The sequence below is a fragment of the Paramormyrops kingsleyae genome, chromosome 12, assembly GCF_048594095.1.
Source record: "Paramormyrops kingsleyae isolate MSU_618 chromosome 12, PKINGS_0.4, whole genome shotgun sequence".
Lineage (NCBI taxonomy): Eukaryota > Metazoa > Chordata > Actinopteri > Osteoglossiformes > Mormyridae > Paramormyrops > Paramormyrops kingsleyae.
In genome coordinates, this window is record NC_132808.1 from 10,444,462 (window position 1) to 10,470,207 (window position 25,746).

The window sequence follows — 25,746 nt, forward strand, 5'->3', positions numbered from 1 at the left end:
CCAGTCAGTTTATGCTTCATCTCAGGAACCTTCAATAATGCAGCATTTGTTGATCTAAAATCTCTATTTGGAGTGTATTCTCAGGCATTCTGTAGTGTATGGAGATGTCAGTCCATTGAGAGCTTTAAAAACCAGTAAAATAATTTTAAAATCAATTCTAAATTAAACATGTAGCCAGTGTAATGAAGCTACACTGGGGATGCGCTCTGAGAAATGCTTTGTTAGGCAATTTTGTTGTTGTGAGAACATCATAGAGACTACTTACATAAACATAGATAGGTATAGCCTGTAACCCAAGCTATATAGTATAGCCTAAATAACGATAAAAAGTACAGTATGGTAAATATATATACCAGTAACATAGTTTTTCATTATCATTATCAAGTATTATGTAGTGTACATTATTGCATATGATATACTTTTATAAGACTGGCAGCGCAGTAGGTTTGTTTACACCACCATCACCACAAACACGTGAGTAATGTGTTGTACTACGAATTTTTCAGCTCCATTATAATGTCACGAGAGCACCGTCATTGACCGAAGTGTCATCATGGGGCACATGACTGTGTACTGTTTTCTAAATGGGAAAATGCTATAAGTCATTTTGGATTGATGTTTCGCTGATTTAACAGAATAATAATAAACCATAATAATAAAGCTTGAACAAATTACAGCTATTGATCTTTAGAAGTGTATAGAGAAGGATGCTTGGTCTGATCTCACAACCCTGCTATTAGCTGGTCATGTAGCGTGTGCAGGGAGGACTGTCTCATGTCCGGCATCTTGAAGGAACCATTGGGAAGGTTCCCAACGATCTTCCTGGGCTTCCGCTTCTTCATAGTGATTGATGGGGCATCACCATCAGTGTTAGTTAGATAGTTAACTTAAAAAGGTCCCATCAGAATCCATCCAGATGGTTATAGATGCAGAAGCTCCAAATGCACCCCTTGGAAATTGAAAAACAGTTGGGATGGGGTTTGCAATTTTTGCTTATACCAAGTGTGTTCAAATAATTTACGGCCTCCATCAGAAAGCCAATGGGGGCTGAAGTCAGGACTATGTGACACTGGGTGTTGGGAAAAGGATCTGGGGCTTTCTTATTGGCATAAACCTTTGCTGGTCGAAGGAGAGACATGGTGAGGTGAAGTACAGAGCTCAAACGGGCGATGCAAAAGTATCTGGGAAGGATGAAGTGATGACCAAGCCGCTAGCAGCACGGGCATTAGGGTCTGATGCTAACAGAAACAGAATTACGTTACATGTGGGTGAGAAATGAACCAGATTCCCTAAATTCACTGTGGGTGAATGAGGAAGATCCTTTATTTTGCTGTGTGCATTTGTCATCCTACCCCAGTCTACAAGCTCCTTTGAATCTGCGGCATCTCTGGAACAGATGGGCCCCACACAAGGGGCCGGAGCAGACGACCCGCTCTTCATCATGCGTGACATCATCGCCATGACACACTGACGTCTGCTGCCGTGACCCCCTTCTCAAGCCCAGCCAACATTTTTAATTGTTTTTCCTTTATATCATTCACCATCTGTATGGTGTAACGGTCGCCGTCAATCAGTATCGTCACGCTTTTCAGTTTGGGCGGGCCCTGCCTAGCTGGAACGCGACGGATCACGCGGAGTATGACTGAAGCGGTCCGTCTAGGTTCCCTCTGCTTAGAGCAAGGATTTCCATTAGCTGAACCTTCCGAGCTCTTCCCAGGAAAGACGCCATCCTGCTGATTATACCCATGCTAGCGTATTGAATCAAGCCTGCTAAACCCCAGTTATGGGAGCTCGCGATCAAGATTGGAGATGAGGCCATAAATATACAAACCATCTGTGGGCATAATTGACTTGGCAGAAGACACCGTGTGTCTCCGGCAGAGACGATGCGCGTTGTGGGGCCCGTTCGGTTTTGGGGACTCCTGGCCCAGCCTTCCAAGCTCTCCAGCTGTGGCCCTAGTGTGTCGGCTGAGGTGATTTTGTGCACTTGAGTCAGGCATATCTTGTGACTACAGCAGAGCAACCCATGGGATTCCCTCTATGTTACCATGGCAATTCTGTCTTTGCTGGGGGCATTCAACGACCACTGTACAAATTTGTTGAACCTGGTGGCTTTTCACACACTATGCGCATACATTTGTAGTTATATGTATTCACTCGGACATATTAGATGCAGAGACTTAGGAAGTAGGCTAATCCTTTTAAATTTTCTTCCATGGGCAGAGTGGGAGTCATTGGGTACAATTGAAGTTGCATACTTACACAACACATCCTAAATTTCTTTAGAAGCGTCCTACTTGACCGTATGTACTGTTTGTATGCATGCAAACAGTATGCATCCACTCGGATCAGTCACCATCTTGCATATTACCTGACCCAGATGTTTACCAATAATGTAGTTTGATCCCCATGAAAGTTCAAAACTGTTAAACTGTTGGGGGCAGCGTGTGGCTCAGTGGGCTAAGCCGTATAATCACAAGGCCGCCGGTTCAAGCCCAGCCTCAGCACGTCTGCGGGTCCTTGAGCAAGACCCTCAATCCCCAGCTCCCTGGGCGCTGCTACAGGTGGCTGCCCTTCACGGACAGCTTGCTCTACAAAGAGCAAGTTGAGGGAGGCGTAAAAACAATTTCCCCACGGGGATCAATAAAGTATCAATTAAAATCAATTAAATTAAAATTAAATTAAAGACTATCAAAAAAAAAAAAAGAAGTACATATTCAAGTCAATTTATGCGACTGGGTTTGGTCTTCTACTTAAGTTTCTACAGAGGTTATTCTTCTTCTGCCATCTTGACAAAAAATGTTGTGCAAGCGACGTTCTTCACGCATCCATCAGTTGCAGAGAATTTCTCATAATTTAGTATACTGAGGAATCAAAAAGACTGATCACATCACATACATGTACTATATTTTGTCTACTACATAGCAAACAAGTATGTGATTTCAGATGCACCCATTCTCTTCCAGCATAGATTGTTTGTTCCACAGAGAAGGTGGCGACCAATTGAAATACAGAGGAGCGGGACGGACAAAAAAGGTGCATGTTGGGGATATTACATAGCCAGGGTGTTTACAGCCCCAGCATTTATGGAGGAACTGGAGACACACCTGACTGACTGGTTCCCTGCTTGAATACAGGCCCATCGTCCAATTGGGGTTAAAGAAACTACACTGGTTCAGATGGTATCATGAGACAGTGCGAGATTGTTTAAAATAATATTCTCGTAAAATGATTATTACAAATTCTTTATACAATTTGCATACCTTATTTGGGTATTAGTATAAGTAATGAGATAATCCATGCCTCTTATACCTTTAAATCAAAGTTCAAACATCATGTGCTATGAGCTGTTATTGTCAGAAACCCAGGGTTCTGCCTTTCTTGGCCAGCATGTTTGCATGAGGGGAAGATAAAGAGGCTTTTGCCTCCTGAGGTGGGTTAAAAATGCTACACAGCAACAAGCCAGGAAGGAGATGTCACCAGTTGGTACCTTCCTTTTGATCTGGTCTTTAAAAAACCTGCTGCCTTGTGGTGCTGGTGCCCCCTGCTGTTTGACAATGTGTGTGAAATCGTGCTCTATTTATCTTACCATACGATACTAGCTTTAAAACGTTTTGTATATGCATGAATATTATATAGGCCTATATTTCTGACTCATAGGATAATTAAATGTTACATAAGAATTGTAACGATAAGCTGTTTCAATGCTGAGCCTTGGGCTATAATCGTGTCTATAGCTTGTACACACGCACCTTAACCTCATTAGATGTCAGGTGTTCTGGACCAACAGATCAGTGTTAATGGAGAAGGCCCCATGAATCATTGTCCTCTTTCCTCCACTTCTCCAATCTACACCTCTTTTGGCCACCCCTTCTTTTCCATCTCCTCGTGACTGCCTGTGAGCTGCTCTCTTATCACCTGTGGTCTGCGGGGATGCAGATCGGAACTGTGCTCTGATTGGTTGATGCTCAGAGGGGGTGGGGCCCTCCTGATGCACCACAGACGCTCTCTCTCTCTCTCTCTCTCTCTCTCTCTCTCTCTCTCTCTGCTCTCTCCCATGCATGGTTTATTCTGCAGCAGTAGCAAGCAGGGAGTAAACACTCCCATTAATCCCTCTCTCTCTCGCTCTCTTACTCTCTCGCTCTCTCTCCCCCTCTGTCTCTCGCATAGGCACACACGCCAGCGATCACACTGCAGCAGCAGGCGGACCCGCAGGATTGTCCTCCCTCATCTGTGACCCGTCGTCACTGCAGCAGAAGAGAGAGAGACACACGTTGCCGTGGGGGGGCTTATTTCAGGACAGCACCGAAAGAAGGCACCGGCTCGTCATCGCTACCACTGATCGCTCACCGTCTCTCCTTCGTCAGCCTCTCCTGGATTCTTCCTTTTCGTCTCCTTTTTTCGTTTTTCACGGCATTGCTGTTTCCAATGTCACCTTAGCACCCCCCTTAATCCAGGGTTGATCTTTTGGGGGGGGGGCTGCCCTGAGAGCATTCGGAGTGCACGTGTTCACGAGTGCGTGTCCGTGTGCGTTGGACGGGCACGTCGTCCACGCTAGCGTAACGTGCGCCTCTGCGACGGGTTTTTTTTTCCTTGCGGGCCCCCCCCCCACACACGTCCCACGATGCTGCGCTCCACGCCCCTCTGCTAGGCGGCTGCAGCAGCATGGATGGTGCGCCGGCCTGGAGACCCACCACGGAACCGACCAGTCCCCTTGCAGAAGAGCATGCTCACGGTCCCTGCTGTAAATGGGCGAGGACGCTGACACCCGAAAAATCAACCACAGCTTTCTGCGGGACCACAATTATGTGACTGAAGGTAAGGCAGGCATTTTCTGAATTCTCCTCCGTCTCCCAGTATCGAATGAATCTCTGGTGCTTGTCCTCGACCTTCCTTCACTCGTCAGTCTGTTGCCTCGGCATCCGTTCACTCAGCATGCATGCTTCTCCCCCGAGTGGCGAAACGCAGTGGAACGGGATCGGCTTCCCGGCTTAGAGGCCTGGTTTGGTGATGCGGGAATCCTGTTGTGGGATGAAGGTTCATTCTGGGATCACCAAGGCTGGCTGGTCCTGTCTGGTTGTAGTTCCTGAAAGACTCGATGCTGGCTTTGTGGGTTTGCCAGGCTGGGTTGGATGAGATGCTGTTTTTTGGCTGGTATTTGAGCATGAATGGGGGTTGGGGATCCTTAACTGAGGCTAGGAACTGAATTCACCTGCCTGCAGGTCACAGGCCGGTAGCCCTTAGCAAGTTACACCACGACGTAGACGCACACACTAATCAGGGCCACAGGACACGGTGAAAAGTCCAGCCATCATGGCTTGGGGTGAACATAGGGTTCCGAAAGGGGGTCACTGCGAAAATCTCTGACGTCAGAGATGTCTAAGTATGAATGATAAGGAATGAAAAGCCTAGAATGTTTTTCTTATCCCACCGAGAGCATCCCCCAACGTGCATTTGCAGGGAGAGCTCACTCCCTCCCCGATAGCCTTGACTGTAAGGCTGTGTCACCACTTCTAGTCAGGAAACCTGAGGGGGGGGGGGGGGGGCTGGGGGCTTCCCTCGAGGATTGTGGGTGTGGGGCTCCATCACACACACGGAAAGTGCATTAGTCCTCCACAAATGGGAGGGGAGAGGTGTATCTTTCCTGGATGGTCGGGGGGAGATATTTACAGTTATCCTAACCTATACAAACTCGCGGGATATGTCGGGCTGTGGCCGTGGCAACCATTAGAGCTGGCCATTCCTTCCAGCTGCCAGCATCCTGAATACAACTGGGAAGATAATTGGGCCGCTTCCATGGTGTGTTCTGGATGTGACTGAGGCTGAGGGGAAGTAGACTGGGATCGCATACCCCTGTGTGCACGTACATGGACCGTGAAGGATCCGGAGCCCAGCGGACACGCCGTCGTTACGCTCTTGCTTGTCAGGTTGGGACCTCTCCATGACGCTGAGCTGTGAGTCCGCTTCCTTCCTCCGGATCTGTCCGACCTGCCCCATGCTCAAACGCGAAACCTTCGCCGACACGTTACGGCAGAACGCGGAGTGCCTAAGTCACTTCAGAATGCTGGAAGGGGCTGTGGTTAAATGCCTGGGGGGGGCGCTGTGTAAGGCCGTGACTCAGCAGAAAGCCTCGGATGCTTCCGGGCTCCGTGTACGATGCTGGCTTTAAACCTCGAGTTTGCCCAGCTGTGCGCGTGATTTTATTTTTATTTTCACACATGCTTTGGATATATCCACGGGATCGGGTGGGGTTGTGGATGCGTCACTGGGAGAGAGGAGCATGTGATGGAATCCCAGAGTGTGGGGGCACCCCACCTTTAATTAAAATGATGGGGGAGGGAGGTGAATGACAAGGTAGCTAAGATGCAGCCAGGAGGTGTTGCTGCACGCTTGGTGTTTGTAATTAACAGTTTTACACGGTTTTGTTAACTAATCATCCGGCGCACACAAAGACCACAATGCAGTCCAGTAAGAGGCTAAACTTGAATGCTAAGCTCCATCCTGCACATGCAAGTCAAATGCGAACAGCAAAAGCTGACAGGTTCCTCTTTTGCAAAGCTTTCTTTGCAGCATGTGTGCGACTCAATCGCAGAAGAGTAGGCAGAGATTGTTAGAATGAAAGTGTGTCGTCTGATAACGTGCTATTGAACTGTATGAATTGCATCTACTCCAGTCTATTTCTAGATTGTTGTGATTTAGTTGTAAATCTAGAAGGGTTCATTGGTAAACAAAGACATTTCAGTTAAGGTTACACTTTCGAGTGACATATCACATATATACTGTATGCGTGAAGTTTGTTTTTTATTTTAATGATCTTAATGCAGAGGTCTTGCTTCCTGCCCTGCAGTTTGTGGGGGGCAGTAATGGGGGTGCGGCACGGGTCCCCCCACCCGGAGTGGACGGCGGGCATTGCTGCATTAACGGATTCTGTTAACATGCGGGGGAGGGAGGGGGGGTGCCGGAAGTGTAGCGGCCTAATGAATCCACTGAGCGCCCGCCGCTCTGCTGCCTGAATAATTCATCTCCCCCTGCATATGTGGTCCCTGCTGCCCTCCTCCTTCCTCCTTTCGATCGAATGGCGTGTGCATGTGTGTCGTATCACTGTGCGTGTCTCCCATGCCCTGCTGCTGGTGCTGTGTCACTTCCATTCGCCACAGTACCTTTACATCTGAGGAAGTCAAACAGCCGATTCCAGGCAGGTCTTCGTCGGGTCAGGCACTTTGGCCTTATGCCTTTGTGCAGTACAACCCACCTCCTGCCCCTACACTGCTCATTTCCCCATTTCCCTCCTTACCTTATAGCTATGCATTCCTGTCTTCCTTTCCTGTCCATGTTTGTAATGCACTGACTAAACCGAGGGGCAAATGAAGAGCCAGTCCAGCAGGGCGGCGCAGCTGCATCCAGCCCTGTGTGCTCGACCAGAGATTTATAAGTCTACTCTTACAGGCCCCTGCTGAGAATGACACTTCAAGTGACAGCTGCAATTGCCTGGGTTCTTTGAGTGACAGACAGAAGGAAAAGGAAGAAAAAAAAGATGCAAAACAGCTCAGCTAAGGGAAGCAGATGAAGACAGAGCAGGTCTCAAACAAGTTCAGGTGTTCTCAGACCAGGTGTGGCTTGAGGCATTTCTGGAAGGTCTTGAGAGGGAGTTTGCATCCCTGCTGTATCACGCAGGACCCAAAACAAACCTCTTCATACTTTTTGTTGATGTGTGTAACTCTACGGGGGGTACAATGTTATTTTGTGTACCTTAATATGGGATGTAATCAGGGGAGGAATTTTCAGAATTTTTGCTGCAGTTCAAATAAGCCAATTAAGTAAAATATGTAGCCCAGCATCTAAGTTATTTATTTATTTATTTATTTATTTATTTATTTATTTTTACTAGTCATTGGGCAGTTTTTTTGTTTTTGCCCTCCATAAATGGCCGAGCTTAATTTCCAGCCTAGGTGTGTAATGACCTTACTGTTTTTTTTTATTTTTTATTATTATTAGTATTACTATTACTGTTGCTGTGTCATGCCCCGCCTACCTGCCCCTCCTGTTTTCTTCCTAGCGTGGCCTTAACAAGCCACGCATGTTACGTGTTTGTCTTGCCTCTCGCTCCTGCCCTTATGTTATTCACTCTAGCTGCCTTTTGTTTGCTCCCTCATTAATCCTTGCTATAAGTACTTCCCAGTCCTGTTTCTCCAGTCCTGACATTGATGTGGTAGCCTTTAACAAATTGTGCCTAGTCTTCCTCTGGTCCTCCTGTTTTGATTCCCTGAGATCCTGTTCCTTTCTAGTTTTTGTCCTCTTGAAACTAAATAAAACCCCTTTTGCTTTGTCACCTTGCCTATTCTCGCATCCTTTGTCCCCATGTTACAACATGCTGTTGTTGTTGTTATTATTATTATTATGTTATACAGTTAGGCACCAGGTTAGGTGGGAAGGAAGATAAATGAGAAAGGTGAGCAGTAAGTTTGGGAAGAGTATGGTCCTATGGAGCTAAAATCTTAAAACCTAATATATAATGTAATCTAGGATTGCCAAGTCTTACTCATCTGGGGCCTGTTCTACGAAGTGGGGTTACTGGCTTGTCGGATTTAAGGTAGTCTGGGCAAAATGTACAGTAAGTGAACGAATGTGAAGTCCATTTAAACTGTGGCACCTTAAATCCCACAAGTTACCCCGATAAGCCAGTAACCCCGCTTCGTAGTACAGGCCACTGGTGTGACACTCATGCTTTCAGACTCTCATACTTACTGTATGCAAGAAATCTTACAGCTAATCTATGTTATTCCATTAAAAACCTAAAATTAGTTGCATCAGAAGTGATGGGGTAGTTTGCAAACCCTACAGACTATTTACAAAGTAATAAAACTCTGACACACATGTAAATGTATGTGCATGTGTGTGCAGAATTGTCTCAAATTGAAAATCTCACACCAGCCAGCTGACCAAAGTTGGCAACCCTGGTAATCTGAATGCTATGGGCACAGGACATGAGAGAAATAACAAAGATTATCCTTTGTGCAGTTTCCTCATAGTTACACTCAGTAAACTGTCTGCTGGGTGAATATTAGCCTAAGACCTCCAGGCAGGCAGACTCCCCCAGACCCACCCAGTATCAGGTATCGCTGAAAGGTCCTTTCTTACGGCACTGGTTTGTCTTGAGGGAGCTGTGGCAGGAGACCCACCCCGGGTTTTGCGCCTGACCTGAGGCACTGCAAAGTCCGCTTGCTTTACTTAGAAACATGTTTCATTTCGCCCTTCATGTGTCCCTGGGCACCGACCCATGATCTCATATAGTTATGTGACGTGCGTTTATCATACTATTTTGTTGGTCGCCTGAAAGGTGTCATAATTTAACCAGGTTTACCTAAGTCTGGTGGAAATATGAGTCCTGACATTAACTACAAAATGAACTTGTTTATATTAGTTTGTTATTATATTGTTTTTCTTGCTATTATTACTATTATTATTATTATTATTAATAATAATAATTTTGTTGTTATTGTTTGTAGTTCTTGTTATTTATTTGTGTCTGGGAAAACAAAGGGGTTTAATCCTTCATAGCTAATGGTGCGTTACCTGACAGGCCTTAGAAATAAAACCCTTCTATTAACGCAGGTTATTTCATGTATGTTGTTAATTGCAGCTGTAATGTATCATATCTCTTCTGACTCTCTGGTTCTGCATGTATTTCATGCCGACGAAGCACTTTGACTTTAAGAGAGTGTGGAGGTGAAGGTGGGGGACGATGGAAGATCTGGGAGGGGGCCCGGTGTTTAAGATGCTATACGTGTAAGTCACAGGGTGCTGTATTGATCTGGGGGTAGGGATGAGTTGCAGCTGTGCCCCAGCCATTTATTAACAGCTGGAGAGACTGACATGGACACCTAGTTGCAGAAGATCAGTTTTCTCAACAGAGAGACATAATCAGTTCTGTCTCTATGCCAGTTTGCATGTGCATGAATGACGGTGTCTGAACCCAAGTGGGGGTGAGTGGCAGAGTGAACCAGGGACTTTAGACTCTGTTCTGGTTCGCCTGGCATCTTGCTTGCCACATCCCGAGCGGGAAGATGACAGGTCCTTCTCCGACAGCTCGTCTCTGCTCTTGTGGCTGGGGAGGGAGCTCGCACCTTCGCCCCCTGGGTCTCTGTCACAGCCACCCCTGTCAGTTTGCTCAGTGCCCTGCACAGCTGGTAGGCTCATCACCCTAACACCGCTGATCACACTCGGTACTGTTCAGGCACGAGACTCCAGCCTCTGGAGACCACAGGGATAGACGCTGTGTGACCCTTTATGGCTCAACTCATATTTTCAAAATGTGTGTGTGTGTATATATATATATATATATATATATATTTAACTTTTTTTAACACACACATACGTACACTAGCTTGTTTTTGGATTGTGGGGCTAACCAGAGCACCCAGAGGAAACCCCGTGACGACACGGGGAAGGACATGCAAACCCCACTCATGGAACCCAGGCAGACACTCAAAACCAGGTCCCAGAGGTGTGAGGCATCATTGCCCCCTTTGTTAAACATTTTCTGTATTTCTGTGCAGTATTTTCTTATATACCCGTGATTGCTAGATACTGTAGCTATAAGAACCACAAGCAGTACTGACCTCCAGACCAAAATCACCTACATTTTATCTGTCCAGTGCTTTAGCTCATGAAGTAACGTTTTGATATTTTGTTGTGTGCAGTAAATTAACACTTTTTTGATGCTAAAATATACTTAAAGATTCTTCATGAGTAAGACATGATTTTTTTTTAATTTATAATGGGTAAACATAACTGCCCAATGAAATAAAAATATGGCTTTAAAATTGGTTTCTAGATACTGTTCGTATTTATAATAGTATGGGCTAAACGTGTAAAATAGTGGTTTTCCAGTGAATGAAGCAGATTCATTTTAAAATTCGGTCTATAAGCCTGATTCTCACACAATTCATTCAGCCTAACACCATTAGCATAATCAGTTATTTATGGGCTAAGTCGAAAGACTAAAGAAAGAAAGCTCTTTTTAGCAGAGTGGTTTATTCTGCTAATTTTCATCTACATGAAGGAAGGAGAGTGAACTAGGAACTAATCAAGCTGAGGGTAACAAGCAAGTATGGTGGTAAGATGTGGCAGAATGTTGCACTTCAATTTGCAGTCATAGTCTGCCCTTTACACCTGAGTATTTACTAGATTACAGGGCTGTCTGGGGACATGGGATTTCATTTTCGCAGCTGAAACTACCCCCCCCACCACACCCCTCCTCTGACAACAAAGCTCCTTGGTGGACGAATGACCAAATTATGATCCAATAAGTGGCACAGACTGTGGAAGCACAATGTGCTCAGCACACCGCTCCACTCTTACACAGGTCATGTGACACACATGCACCCTGCTCTCCGCTGCACCATGGGAGCCTGAGATCCAGATGTCGCCAACCAACACACATGCAACACATTACTTACACAACCTGGATCCAAACTCCAGTACAGGAATGAAGAATAAGTCAGAATGAGGGTTAGGGACTATGTAGGAACCCAACAAAACAAGAGAGGAGATTTCAAAGACAAGTATTGGTAAATACTTTTATCAGCAAGGAGTATTGACCTTGACCCTAATTGATCTGCTCAAGACTCAGCAGTTGGGGGAGGGAGGGACGGGACTTAAACAGGCCACCCCCACGAGGGGATGATCATTAGTTCACTGACTGTTGGCGCTGCCCTTGCTGCACAGTCGTTACGGCAACCAAACTGTTCACCTGAACGCATGTAAACTAGTGTCCGATACTGATGGTCTGGCTGCGTGCTACTAGTCAGCCCCTGCACTCCCGCACACTGATAGGCCGGCAGGGAAGGGAGTCCCAGTGTGCAGCTGAAGACTACATTAGGAAATTTGATGCTGTGTCTAATCGCTCCACATCTCCAGGCACAGTGGGCTGCTTTGTGTTACTGGGGAGAATTACCTATCATTATGTATCTTTAGAAGCATTTACTGAAGGGATTTAAGGATAGACTGCTGGGGTCAGCTATGCAGGTCCAAAGTGTAATTCTTTCACTGGATTTTTACATGGCTATTCAGACCTCCTGCTTGCTGTTGCTGTTTTGTGAAAAACATGTCCAGGCTAATCTTTATGTCCCCACAGTTTTAACGCTATGTGGGAGAGATTGTGTGAAACGGTCTCTATGAAAGTGTTTGTGTGCAGGCATGTTTGTTAGTGCGTGTGGATGTCCAAGCAGTAATGATTTCTTGAGTGGTATGAGGGGTCTGAACCCCAAAGACGCAGCAGAGAAGATGCCTCGGCATCCGAGTTCCATTGATGCTCTAAGACCCTCCCTCTTTTGGGGGCAGGAGTCGGAAATGGTGCCTCAAGCAGCAGAATTCTGGTGGCACGTGGGGGCTGGGGCGCCGGTAAGACCAAGGGCCAGCACGCATCCCGTTTCCATGGTAGCAGGACCACTGCAAGAGTGCTACTGGGTCATTTGTTTCTGGTCAGAGGTTAAAAGCCATGAAATTGGCCAGATTCCTGCAGGGCATCTCCTGCCTGGCCCTGTTAGTGTGTGGAAGCAATGCTCAGAGAGATCCCTCATTGTGGGATACTATATACACACCCACATAGACACACAAACACACACATGCACACACACACCCATGCATACATACACACACACACGCACCTTTGTATTCATATCCTTCTGGGGTCCTTACATTCATTTCTATGGGAAAAACCCTTATCCAAACAATGAAGACCTTAACTCCTACCCAGCCCTAACCTTAACCAAGTAACCAAAAAAAAATGAGAGTTCTGGCATTTTTAGTTTTTTGATTGCAGTGATTTTTATAAAAGTGAGTGGGGACTGAAGAAATGGTCCTCATAATGTTAAAATAATAGGGTTTTATCCCCACAATATAATACATACCCCCCCCCCATCCACACACACACACACATTATAAAATCTGGCCCAATTGGGGGCATCGCTGTCTCAACATTTATGTAAACATCATTTATACAGCTAGGATCTCTTTCTGTGTAATTAAACTGATGTCATGTGTATAACAGATATAAAGGTTGTTTTATTAGTAATTTTTTTAAATTCCAGTGTCAGAAACTTTTGCAGTGGCTGCCTTGTCAGTTAGCATGGTGAGATCATTAACATCAGGAAGACTGCAACAGCTAATGATGTGAAAGGAGGAGGGGAAAGAGTTGGAACCAAATGCCTTTTATTCCTTATTGTGTTCTTGATTAAAAGGATTAAAGGGCTGATTGTGGGCAACTCAACAAGCAACACTCCAAATGAATGGAACATGGAATAACAAAATGGTTAATTAAGTGCTAATTGAAAGGTGAACTTTTGAATTATGATCAGTTTCAGTTGAATGGGCTGAATGAGCAGAAAATGCCACATACTTTAGTGTTCGTTTTATTCTTAATTTCTTCTTTTTCAACATGATTTTACTAGGTGGGGACAGAACTAAGTGTGTGAAATCTTTGTAGGAGCACAAATAAAATAGTATTGCACACATACTTAATGCATTAATTAACCAGTAACTAAGTATTAGTTACATACCATGTTTGTTCATCATTAATCAGTCATGGCAGTTCATTTATTTCATGCAGGAACTATATTAGTTCATGATTTGTTCATGAGTAGTAACTGAGTAACTAAGTTTTTTGTGCCAACTCAAGTAAAGTGTTACCTTCCCTTTCCTAATATCGCCACAGCTTAATAAGGTGTGAAACTAGTGGAAGAAGGAGCACATGCCAGGTTTCTCTGAAGGTGATATCCAGTGTAAGCAAAGCACTGGCTAATCCTGTGTTCTGGGGGTTTCTGTCCTCTGTTGGTTTGGATCTGTACCAGTTACGTGTGATCCTTAGACTGTCGCTAGGGGTGTCTTCTTATAGGGTTAGTTTCTGAACTGCAATTACTTATGCATACAGCCATGGAAAAAACTATTTTTTGTTTCACTCATTTCTCAACTTCTGTCTGGTTCTACGGAGCCTGATACGAACTGTCCTAGCAGTGCACTTTACACCTGCACTTAATGTTTCCCATTCCTTTTGAAGGTCACTTGATGTCATCTTCCAATTCATGAGAAACTGTCAGATAAGCTAACGGTCATCTCTGCCATTACAAATTCGCTTCCAACCCCTACCTGGCTGGTTTCTGGTCGTTCTCCGTGTCTCCCGCTTCACCCTACACTTGTGTACTGCTGTCTTCAAAATTTTGAACCTGGAAGCAACCTTCTGCTCAGCATAGCCTTCTGCTAGCAGAACCAGGATTAAACCAGGATTTAAAAATGCAGATTTGTTTAAATACATAGAGTGGTCTCTTCATTTCTTTCTCTGGCTGCATATATCTAGTGTACAGTACAGTCGATGCTCCCTGCAGAATAGAATATCCCAGCTTGTTATATTGCAGTTATCAGTATCATAATAGTATGAAGGTTGGATGCTAATAGCAGTGACTTTATCTGTCTCTTTGAAGATGTGCCAGCAATAGGACAGTATAGCTGTTTCTGAGAGTTATATATTTTTATATTTGGTTTGAAAGAGTCCAATGTTGGATCTCTGCAGCACCGAGGGCGGTGAGCATGGTGAGCAGCATGTTCGGCACTGAGTGTGAGTGTGTCGGGCATGTTCAGTACTGTATCGGAGCATTTATGGAAATTATTTGAGGGCCGTCAAGCTCCAGGTTCTTGGAGTGTCACAGCGAACGTCTGTTCCCCTGACTGTGCTCATTCCCGGGACTTATTCCCTGCCTTAGGCTGAGGTAAGAGCAGGTGAAATAGAGCGTTGCATCCTGCGCTCGGCAGTCAGCAGCAGCCTGCGTCTCCCTGTGAGGGGGAACTGGTCTTGGAGCTAGCGGAGCACCGCAGATGGCAGCCTGCACGGGCCGTCTGGCAAAGCGGCTTTCCTGCTAACGGGATTAGCCCCGAAGCTCACAGGTAACTGACGTAGCAGCGTGAGCGACAGGACGCGCTCCAATAGGTCACAGGAGGACAGTAGGTGGGCCGATCACGCCTCACCCATGCACATTGTGGATCAAGCGAAGGAGATTTCAATTTAGAAATGACGTTGGGCATTGCATCCCAACCCTCAACTCCAGTAGCTGCATAGTCCGTCGCCAATGACATTTTCCCCTTGGCCTTCTCTGCGTTTGACCTGCCTGTAGAACTACTGATCCATACATGGATTTGTCATTCGAGATGGACGTTTTGGTTGGTGCTGTGGAGGTTGGAACTTCCTGTAATCCTCCTTAATCCACCTATGGATTTGATTATGGACAAATGGATCAATTTAGCAGCCTATGATCATCAGAGTACAGCTATGCTTCTGTAAAGCACCTTGAGGTCACAGCAGTGGGACACTTATTCATGATGCGATTTTACAGCCCCATGAATTGTAGATTTCAGAAGAGGCGATTAAAAATGACTTACTGACTGAATGGAGGGGTTATGGATTTTAGGCCTGTATTGTCAGGATTGAGCCTCCTCTTCTGATGATTAAGATCAAGACTTACTGTACTGCTACCTTTCTGAACAACAAACTAAAGCTATTAACACAGGTATTTGTTCTTCTCAGCTTAGGGGCCTAATTTGTCTTGGCCATGTTGGCAGTAGCTGTGAAACTGCAAAGCTGGTCCATGTGTTACTGCAAGGAGAGCCACAGACATCTAGGAATTTGGTTTGAAACGTGAGAATAAATGATTTAATCTTGCATTCCCTGGTTCTGAGGGTCTTGTTTGGTGGCACGGGGCTCCTTGAGTGTTCATCATGTGGAGTAACCGCGAGGAATAGTCATGCAGTATACCCCTCCCCCCCAAGCACTCACCCATCGCTATGGTTACTGCAGGTTTGCTGATGACAACTGTCGCGGGTTGAAGAATTATCCAACGCACTTTCCGACAAAACGCGCAACTGCTTATTAGGCAGTCAAAAAGGCTCCGTGAAACGCATTCCTGTCAGACTTATTCCTTTATAAAAATGGCCTCTCATCAGTTCCCTGTGGAGGCCCCTAATCTCCGAACACGAGACGTCTACAGCTGCAGTCTCTGTGGCGGACAGCCCACCCATCAGTTTTAAGTAGTCTGCGGATGACAGTGTGTTCATTGTCTCAGAAAGGTGGCTCAGCTCACACCACAACCAAGCCTTGCAGAGGAGAATGCACCTAATGTGATGTAGTGTTGTGCTGACACGACTGGAGAGTCAGTGGGCAGTTTGTGGTAGATATTGCTTGTGGGATGTAGTGATGGTGAGGAGCGCTGGTGTGGGGGTCTGCTCTACTTCCTCTCTGGAGGGTCCAGCTCCTAGTGGATTTCATTAGATTCTCTGCTTGGATCTGTCTAGATATAATTAGAAGAACTGCATTGTGGGTAAATCACACATAAGTCAGACCTTAGAGGACAGGTAGAGTTCCTTTTGAGGGAGACCCTCAGTACGGCTGATGTTGTTCCTGTGGTCAGGTGACAGAGATGAACGTGTCTGCTGATCATGCAGACATCGCCATCAGCCCTATGGTCCATCGGCTGGCATTTTCCCAGGATTTTTCTGTTCATGTAGCAGATACCTTTCTCTGAAACAACACATTTTGCATGCTGTAATTGCTCTTTCTTCTGAAGTGCTCTGTGGTAAGACGCTGTCTGGTTTGCTGGAGACAGAGCCGCTCTATAGCAGGACCTCCTGCTGACTCTCCAATAGGGTCAGCAGGGTTCTTCCTGTCCTTCATCCCTCATAGGGAGCCCTGTGGTTGGTGGACGGCCTGGCTTGCAGTCTGATGCACACCATTTTAAACTGCATCACACTTATTTAAAATGAGCGCATCCTTAGCATTTTGATATCACAGCCTTTCATCTTCTCTATAATTAAGCTCAAATGATCCCTGATATTCAGCCTTGCGTCCACAACCAACACTCACTGCTTGTTCATTCCTGGCAGTTCATTTAAGCCATTGTGTTTAATCTTTTTAATTTTTCTAACTTGCACAATTTGGGGACAGGAAGAGCTGTTTGATGGCACTTCATCTGCATGATGAATCGCATATGTTAAGACAGCCTGCGTGACACACGCACGTCGACTCGCCCCGCTGCGTGGTGTCTTTTATTGTCACCATCACAGAGTGCTCCTAGTGTGAGATCTGAGCTTGGCTTTTTGGGTGTTCGCGTTCCTGGTTTCATTTCTGCTTTTCTTCTGACACCCATGTAATATCTCTTCTGTAATCCCTGTCCTGTGTTTCCATTAGCCCGTCTTCAGGATACGGGATGTCTGTAATCAGTCTGCCCTCTGGACGATGCCCCCACCATGAACCCATCTTGGGTGCTCATACCTTCCCTATTCTGCTGGCTGTAGGCCAGGCCCTGGAAGCTCTGTGTTGCCCTGTGTCTTGTTTTTTGGCCCAGCTTCTCCTTCTGGAATGAAACACAATGGCTAACAAACAGCCCTTGAATTGCTCTTTATTACTAATGTTGGCCAGAGCACAGAGAGTACAGAGTGCTACAGTATGTGGAAGGTTCAGGGTACGTGACTGGATACAGCATACTGGATGAATACAGGAACTTTAGAGGACACTGGGATATCCCACTTGCACTTGGTGTGTGGCTCCAGGAGACAAGGGATCAACTCCAGGTCAGGGGAAGAGAAAATGGCCCTTTTTGGTCACACCTGGACCAATGTGAGCCACGCAATTTGCATGACTTGTGGATTTGAGAAGAGGGTGCCACCGGCCTGCTGCTGTGCCCACTGTAACTCAGTCCCTGCCCCCTCTTCCAGGGCAGCGTGTGGCTAAGCCCCGGCTCCCAACGCAGCTGAACACAGCCTGGAGGTCCCGAGCCAGGCCCGGCCCCTGTTAGGCACCCCTGTCCTGGACCCAGGATGTTGAATCCCATCCAGGTGCTCTGCTCCGACATCACCACGCTGTCTCTGGAGGCCAAGCAGTCTGCCAATTATACCGAAGGTGATTCTTACTTTACCACATCCCTCAGTATGCCACCGGTCAGCAGAGCTCAGACCCACCATTCCGCACTAAGGACGTCAGTCCCTGATGACATCATTATCAAGCTATAAATATGTGGTGTCACAAAAGGCGGAGTCAATTGAGACGTGATTTTTTTTTTATATGCAAGTATCTCACTTGAGTAATAACGTCGAGTGGGGGGGGGGGGGGTGGAGCTGGTGGTGTACAGAGCAGGCTGGGAATGGCATGGGCAATATGAACCATGGAAAAGAACCGCAATAACTGCATGTTACAGTGGATTTGAGACCAAAGTTATTCGATAACACTTGTTTCTGTGGAAATACGTATAATCTGCAAAAAGAATCCAAAGTTTGGATTCAGTTTCCTCCTGCGGTATCTCGTGATTCCCGGCTGGGATTAAAGCCATGAAACATGTTTCAGATAGCATAGTGGCTAGGGAATGGGAATTGTGCAACCATGAAATACATAGCTGGAAGATGATGGATGGTCACAGGATCTTTTCCCAGTAAGAAACTCATTGTTGGACATTCAAGAACATTATGGCTGGGTCTACGTTAGCAGACGAAGTAACTGAAATCTGATTTCTTTTTCCTTTGTGTGACACAGATCTGAGTTTTCAGGGCTGTATAGACACATCTTATCATTTCAAGTCATATTTGGGTCACTTTCATATGTGGTCCTAGATCAGATACGTGTGGAATTCGTGGCCATATGACATGAATGGTCAGAATTCATGTGTTGCCTAGATGCACCTCCTTACATCACGGTCCCACCTTTGCTGGCTCCTAGCGCAGCAATGGCAGCAATATCTGTGAAAACAGCAAAAGCTTTTGTCATCTGGATTTTTTTTCACCTTGGGGATCTGATCATATACAGCTGACCAACACTTTGCCCTCCACAGCAAAACAGCAACTAGCGCATCCATTTTGTTGATTTTAATACCATGATTCATCTTAGAAATATGACGTTTTTTTGTTGTTGTTGGTGACACAGATGATTTGTGCAAAAACATATCAATATGCGCCTTGTGCTGTTGTGGAGGACAGATGTGGTCGCAGTACAGTTAGATACAGTTTGCTTGTAATTATGAATGAAACCGTCAAGATAGAGCAAATCTGAGCAAAAAAATGGGTATTGAACAATGAGGCTTGTAATGTGAATGTAGCCTAATTCCTGGGTAAAATATGTAGCTCTATGTAAGGGAAAATGGATACTCTGTGTGTGATAGTGTTCTAGAGTTTGGCAAGAAAGGATACAAAGATATTGGAGTGGGTACATCCTCCTGAGCAGGACCTGGCTGTCTGTGGAGGTTCTGTTTCACCTCAGAGCCTGTTGGTGTCATGTGGCTGTAAACTAACACTTGTTCCTACCCCTCCAAGAATTCCTTTTTTCATACATTTCTGGTGCCACTGGGTGACATGTTAAGAGTCTTTTTTTTAGGATTTATTTCAGCAATTTTCTGGAGGATTTTGCTGGTTCGTTTGATTGTCTCATTGCAATTTGTGGTCCAGGAGCTGTGACCAGGGCAGACAAAAGAAACGGAGCCAATGGAAATGTCATTTGGCAGGAGGGGGTGCTGTGTGGAGATGAGGAAATTGACATCAAGGGGTGGAAATGTTTGCTACCCATAATCCTCTGAAGCATACTCAGTCCCACAAAACAGCTGGAAGTCCCTACTCTTAGTAGAGCTGGAAAGGTAACATCCCCCCCACACCCCTGCTTTGGGTAGAGAGAGGTCTGAATGTGGGATCTTGACAATGATGGAGGACACTGCCGTCTTTGCTTGGTGGGATCCCATAAATCTGCTCCTGTTTCCACGGAGGTTGGATGGCATCTTTATCTTTTTTTTTTACTGAAACCTGTTCCTTTTGTCAGCTGAGAGCAGGGATCTGTAGGATTCAGGGTGAGGGCTTTAGCATCGCAAGCTGCACGGCTTCGTCAAATCTCCCACCATCCTCCAGGACTCTTCGGGAAACGCTCACGGGAGTGCCTGGTAATTTCATCATGTCGTCTCGCTTTCTATCTGTGTCTAAAGCCAGCCAAACGTGGCGGGAACAGAAAAGACTGGACATTGAAGTCCCCGGTGTACTTGTGTAGTGCTCGCCATCGGCCACCTTGATAAGTCCCTGAGCAAAAAAAAATGGGTCACTTGGTTACCTGGAAATGGCCACTCTTGCTATGGACATGTATTAGTTATGTAGAAAGATATGGAAAAGGACTGTTTTTTATGTAATCTCCTTTAAACCGACCCCCACCCACCCCGACCTTTCACTGTGTGGAAAAAGACACCCCATGTGAGATGACCTGGAAAGAATGCCAGGGTCTCACACTGTTGCTATGGTGACTGTTCAACAGTCCTGGAAGAGATGCTGTCGCTATGCAGCAGGGCATGATGGGAATAGAGGCATATTCATTACGGGCTAAAGCCATAGATATAAAATTACTATTTTTCAGACAAACACTGCTGTGTTTTCACTACACACTGCATTCTCTACGGCTGAATGTTTCTTTCATCATAAATGTAATTATATAAGGCATTTCTTTTTTTACCCCTGCGACCCTGACCAGAATAGGCAGTTGGAAAATGGATAGATTGATAGATGGGTAGAATATTTTCACACTGTGCAATGTTGCAGCTGTCTTTTGAGAACATATTATCTGTTTGTGTCCATCGAAATTGTATTATGAGGTGTAGATGGAAAGCGAATTTTTTGGTATGTGCGTGTAGCGGTGGCGGCTGGTGGTAAAAATAAAATTGAAGCAATATGAAGATGCATTTTACAATATTACAATAAAAAACACACAGACATATGTGCATGTATACTACATACATACAGTATACACAGATGGGTTGGCTTAGATTGGATAACATCTTAGACTAACATAAATGTTGGTCCTGAGCTGGTAATCATCTGTAACTCATTGTACTGATTCCCAGACTCTACATGAGTCCTGCGAACTATTGCTTAGTAAAGGTTTGGCGGCTTAACTGAAATGAATAATACAGCTCATGGTACGAGTGTCCTACAGTCAGTGGCTGAGGGCAGGCCGGCGTGTCCATCTGTGCCTTTATTTAATCTCGATCTGGCCTGGGAGAGCGGGCCAGACGTCCTTCAGGAGCTCAGTGTGATCAGCTAAGCAGAGACCCGTTTTGCCATGGCAGTTGGGGTGGAGTGCGTGAGTGGGGACTGGGGTACGGTGTTAATGCGGTGCTGGAAATTAGCTTCAGCGTTCTCTCAGCATGGCAGCGTCTGGATTAAGTGCATCTCTCTCTGTCTCTTGCCCCCCACCCCAAGATCCTTTAACTGTGACTGATACAAGCTATCTGTCCCCTTAATCTAATTATTGAGTGGGGTCTCCTGGGATTATGGGTAAGGGGTGAATGGTGGGGGGTGAGGAGCAAGCTGATGAGAGTCAAGCTGTCACACATACCCCCCGCTTGCAGCCTCTCTGATGGCCGTCTCCCCCTATCTGGTTTTGCTGTCCGTCCACCGGTGGCTCCTCTCTCAGTCCATAAATCTGTTGTCTCCTTTCCTGGGTGGGGAACGTTCCACACTAAATAATGTCGCCTCTTTTTTTTTTCCTTCTGGAATAAATATCCCTGGAGACCTGAGATGTAAAGCGTGTTAGAAGATGTTTAATGCACCTGCTTATCAGAAAATGGAATGGAATGGATTTTTTCCGGACCATTTCCGGGACTGTCCAACTTGCCGGCATGATGTGGATTATGATGCTGAATTATGCGGCCGTGTGCCCCCTCCCTGATCTGTAAGATGACCCATAAGATAGTGGCACTGCCTTCACTGAAGTCTAATTACAGCCTTCCTACCATATCCAACCCGTCTGTTCAGGCATCTGGAACAAGTGGCCAAGTTGGTCCGCACTTTCCTTAAAAAAGGAAAGTGGGGGGGCGGAGAGAGAGAGAGAGGAGTGTGTGTGTGTTTGCGCGCATTGTGGGGACCATATTTACCCATAATGCAGTTAATAACCAGTAACTTTTTACCTTGTGGGGACATTTTTTTGGTCCCCACAAGGATTACCTCAAAAACTGGTGAAATACCACTGGTTTTTGTAGATGTGGAATTTGCATAAATTACAATCGCAATCACACCATGGTGCACATTACAGTTATGAAAATGCAGTATATCCTTTTTGAAATGAATCCCTGCCAAATGTAAATTGTTATTTGCAGGATAACAAAGGGAGTTTTCTGGGTAATTTTTTTGGACATTGACCCACTGTGTGGGTGAGGTTTCTGGGTGACAATTCTGCTCCCATTTTTTTGCAGTAATTGTGTTTTTCCACAGCACCATTACTGGGAGGTGTGGGGGGAGGTGTGTAATTGATTTTGACCCCCCCTCACCCTGGCCCCCATTCTATTTTGGAGTGGGACAAATTATATCCCCACAGAGAGTAAATAGGCAGATACATGTGCACACACACACACACACACACACACACGCGCACACACACACACACACACAGGCCCTGTTGATATCGGCTTTTCCATGCTGCCTTAGGTGGTGATAGATGGTACTGAATGGATCCCTCTCAGTGTCTGATTACGGTGATTTGTGTCCACAAGCCCCTGCTGGACACACAGGGTGGTGAAATCATACCACTGAATAGTCCCAGTATATTTCTGTGTAGTTCAGATTTACAGCATTACTGCACTATTGTATTTAACTGCTTCTGTTATTTTACAGGGATTTAAACACTTTTTGTGTGTTCTAACACTAGCATGTGACCTGTGTGTGAGTGTGTGTGTGTGTGTGTGTTTGTAATGATTACATTGATTACATACAGTCACACGAATCTGGGTTTTTCATAAGGATTTTTTAGAGAGATTGGGAGGCAGCACCAATGTGATAAAAACTTGTAACTTCTTAGTTTGTGGTGTCATTTTTACAATTCATAAAAATCTGTGAATGCAGTCAAAAACCTAGGAATGCCAAATACGTTGTATTTTGTTTGGTTATTTATGGTGAAAGTTAGGGCTGTGTTAAGATTGTCATTGTTGGGATTAGGGTAATGCCCATAGAAATGAATGGAGAGTTCCCATAAAGATATGAATACGTGTCTGTGTGTGTGTGTGTGTGTGTGTGTGTGTGTGTGGTTTCAGTGTTTGACCCTTGGATTTGTACCTCTGTGTAAATCCCTCCTGTCTATTCACACACTCCCACTGAAACATGCGGAGCTCAGGCTCATTAGGGCAGGGAAGAGCCACTGCATATACTGGGAAGCGTGTTCCTCAGTGGCGGCTCTGCTGGAAGCTGTGTGGTCGGCTCATTTGCTCGTCTTCTCCACCCTCGTTCAGGGTTTCCATCTTAATTAGGGTCTGACCGAACGGCGGCTGTCCGGAAATACAGGCTTAAACAACTGCCAGAATGGCAAAAGCAAAGAGCAAACAAAAGAAGGATATTTCAGTCACAGGACTTCATCTTCATTAAGGTAAAACTTGCTGGCCTCAGCCTAACCCTTATTGCTGGACTCGTTACGTGTGACACGTGCAGCTGTGAATGTTTGGCAGTGAAACACATGCTGAGGTCAGACAGGTAGCTGAGCACGGCTCTGGGAGCCCCCCCGCCATCCCTGATGTTTAATTAACGGCGTGAGGGCACCCTGCATCTCAGATTGATGGGCCTCCTCCACGTCCAATAGCGTGCAGCTCAGCCTGTGGTCATGGCAACCGGTGAAGGAGGGCGCTTCCCAGTCTATCTCGGCTGTTCAGTGCCGGGAATCCGGGAGAGTTGTGGGGGGTGGGGTGGGCGTGTGGGGGGGGGGGTGAATATGCATTCACAGTAATGCCTCCACTCTCATCCAGGCTTCGCAGGCTCCTTTTTCTACGGGGCTGGGCGTCACGGTGACAGGATGCAGGGCAATGGCAGCTCCACCTGTGTGACATCGGCTTTCTCACATGCAGCGAGTGCGTGAGGGGGAGGGGGGTAACGCGATTGGGGGGGGCTCCACCCATACGTGAAATAGAATAATAATGATCTTGTGTCACATGTCCTGCCCTATGCTGCCTGCTTCTGTTCCATAATGAGCCACATTACATATTCACATTCATGTTATCATTATTATTATTATTATTTCTTTATATTACTAGTCCATAGAAATATTATTTGCTTGCTCATAAAAACTGAATGCACGGTTACAATTGATTTATTTCTGCAAGCACTAATCTTTGATTTGGTTATCGCAGTGTGTGTGTGTGTGTGTGTGTGGTGTGTGTGTGTGTGACAGAGAGAGAGAGAGACCCACAGGTCGACCCACTAAATGCTGGTCGCTGTCGTTGTATCTGCCGCTCGAGGTGAAGGTGGTACTGTACTTACCAGTGAATAAACAGCCTCCAGCAGCTCGGTACCTCTGGCTGGAGATGAGGGTGTTTCAGTCCAGGCCCCAGGGGAGACGTGCAGGCAGACAGTGGCCTCCTGGGAATCCCAGACGTCATGTGGCTGATCCTGGATCAGCGTCAGTCTGAGTGGCCGGCCCACTTCCTCCCTTTGACTGGCATGTTGAAGAGATGCTACTCAGAGACTCATATTCAGATCCTCTTGAAATCAGAGGCACCTGTGCGGGAAAAAATGTGTCAGAGGAGAGCGTGACACTTTAGAGAGGCGAGGTCACCCAATTTCTCCTGTTATCTTCACTCCTGTGACAGACTGACAAGCAGGAAACAGCTTCCAATGGGTCTCCCATCATACAGACTGACCCTGTGCAGGAAAAGCATACATATACATATTCTACATATACTGTATATATCTGCAACATACACACACGCAATCTACTGTATCTGTCAGGTGACTTTGGCGTGACCAGTGAGAGCTCTCCCAAGCTGACTAATCGCCCACTCTGAGCGGGTGGCTTGTGACATGGCCCTAATTACAGCGAGGGGAAGCAGGACATGTCAATATGAACCTTTTGAATGCTGCCATCTGGTTGAGACTGAGGGGATGTTGGGTACAGCCGCTTCAGTGCCCTAGAAAGTTCTGGAATCAGGTCCCACATTAACTGGCTGGAAGTGTAGGCATGACTGAAGTACCTTTTAGTCTTAGATATATACACACTTATAAGGAGTGCAGCTACTACAGAGACCAAGTGGATGATGACTGATGATATTTAAAGTGCAGCTTGTACTCTGGCTATAAAAACAGCAATAGAACATGCAGAGTGCAGTGATTACCTGAGGAGCAGCGGCACTGACCTTCACATACAGTCACTGTACAGTCACTGCGCGGCAAATGTTAACATGCCGTTATGCAGGAAGGTTGAATGTTGCTTCGTGATTTTAAAATTGAGTCAGACATAGCTGGGGAGGGGGGAACCTGCAGGATTTAAGCTCCAGCAAACACAGACGATTGATCTGCCCTCGCTTATGGCTGCAGCAGTAATCTGACGCCTCGGCGAGGTGACAAGGGCTGCCGTTCAAGCCCCCCCGAGTCAGTGCGTTCACAGCTGGGACCAGCTCCCTCGCGCACCTATGAAGGGGACAGAAATCTCCAGGGGGCCACCTTGAATGTGGCTGGAGATAGTAAATATGAGTTTACCATAACAGCTATTCGGTATGACATCACATCACCACTATAACAGTAACCACCATCAGCTGAGATCAGGGCTGCACGATATATCGTTTTATCAACGTTATCGCAATGTGCACCTGTGCAATAGTCAGATTTCATTTGTCAGCACTGCTTTGTGTCTCTTAACAAAACCAGCTTATTTGACAGACTCTGTTCGTGGAATGTAACAAGTTCTGTTTGGCTGTAGTTTATTTAGGGTAA

At 46.0% G+C, this 25,746-nt stretch overlaps 1 protein-coding gene across 2 annotated transcripts in view; it reads left to right on the top strand.

Moving 5' to 3' along the window:
* LOC111836212 (serine/threonine-protein phosphatase 2A 55 kDa regulatory subunit B gamma isoform) overlaps positions 1-25,746 on the top strand; it is a 67,578-nt gene that overhangs the window by 11,558 nt on the left and 30,274 nt on the right. The window contains exons 2-3 of one of the 2 annotated variants that reach the window (XM_023797275.2): positions 4,171-4,818; positions 17,758-17,941. In XM_023797275.2, the coding sequence (XP_023653043.1) occupies positions 17,860-17,941 (82 nt within the window). In that variant the 5' untranslated portion in view covers positions 4,171-4,818; positions 17,758-17,859. Of the gene's footprint in view, positions 1-4,069; positions 4,819-17,757; positions 17,942-25,746 lie in introns of those variants that run through there. The other variant, XM_023797276.2, reaches the window with a different exon arrangement.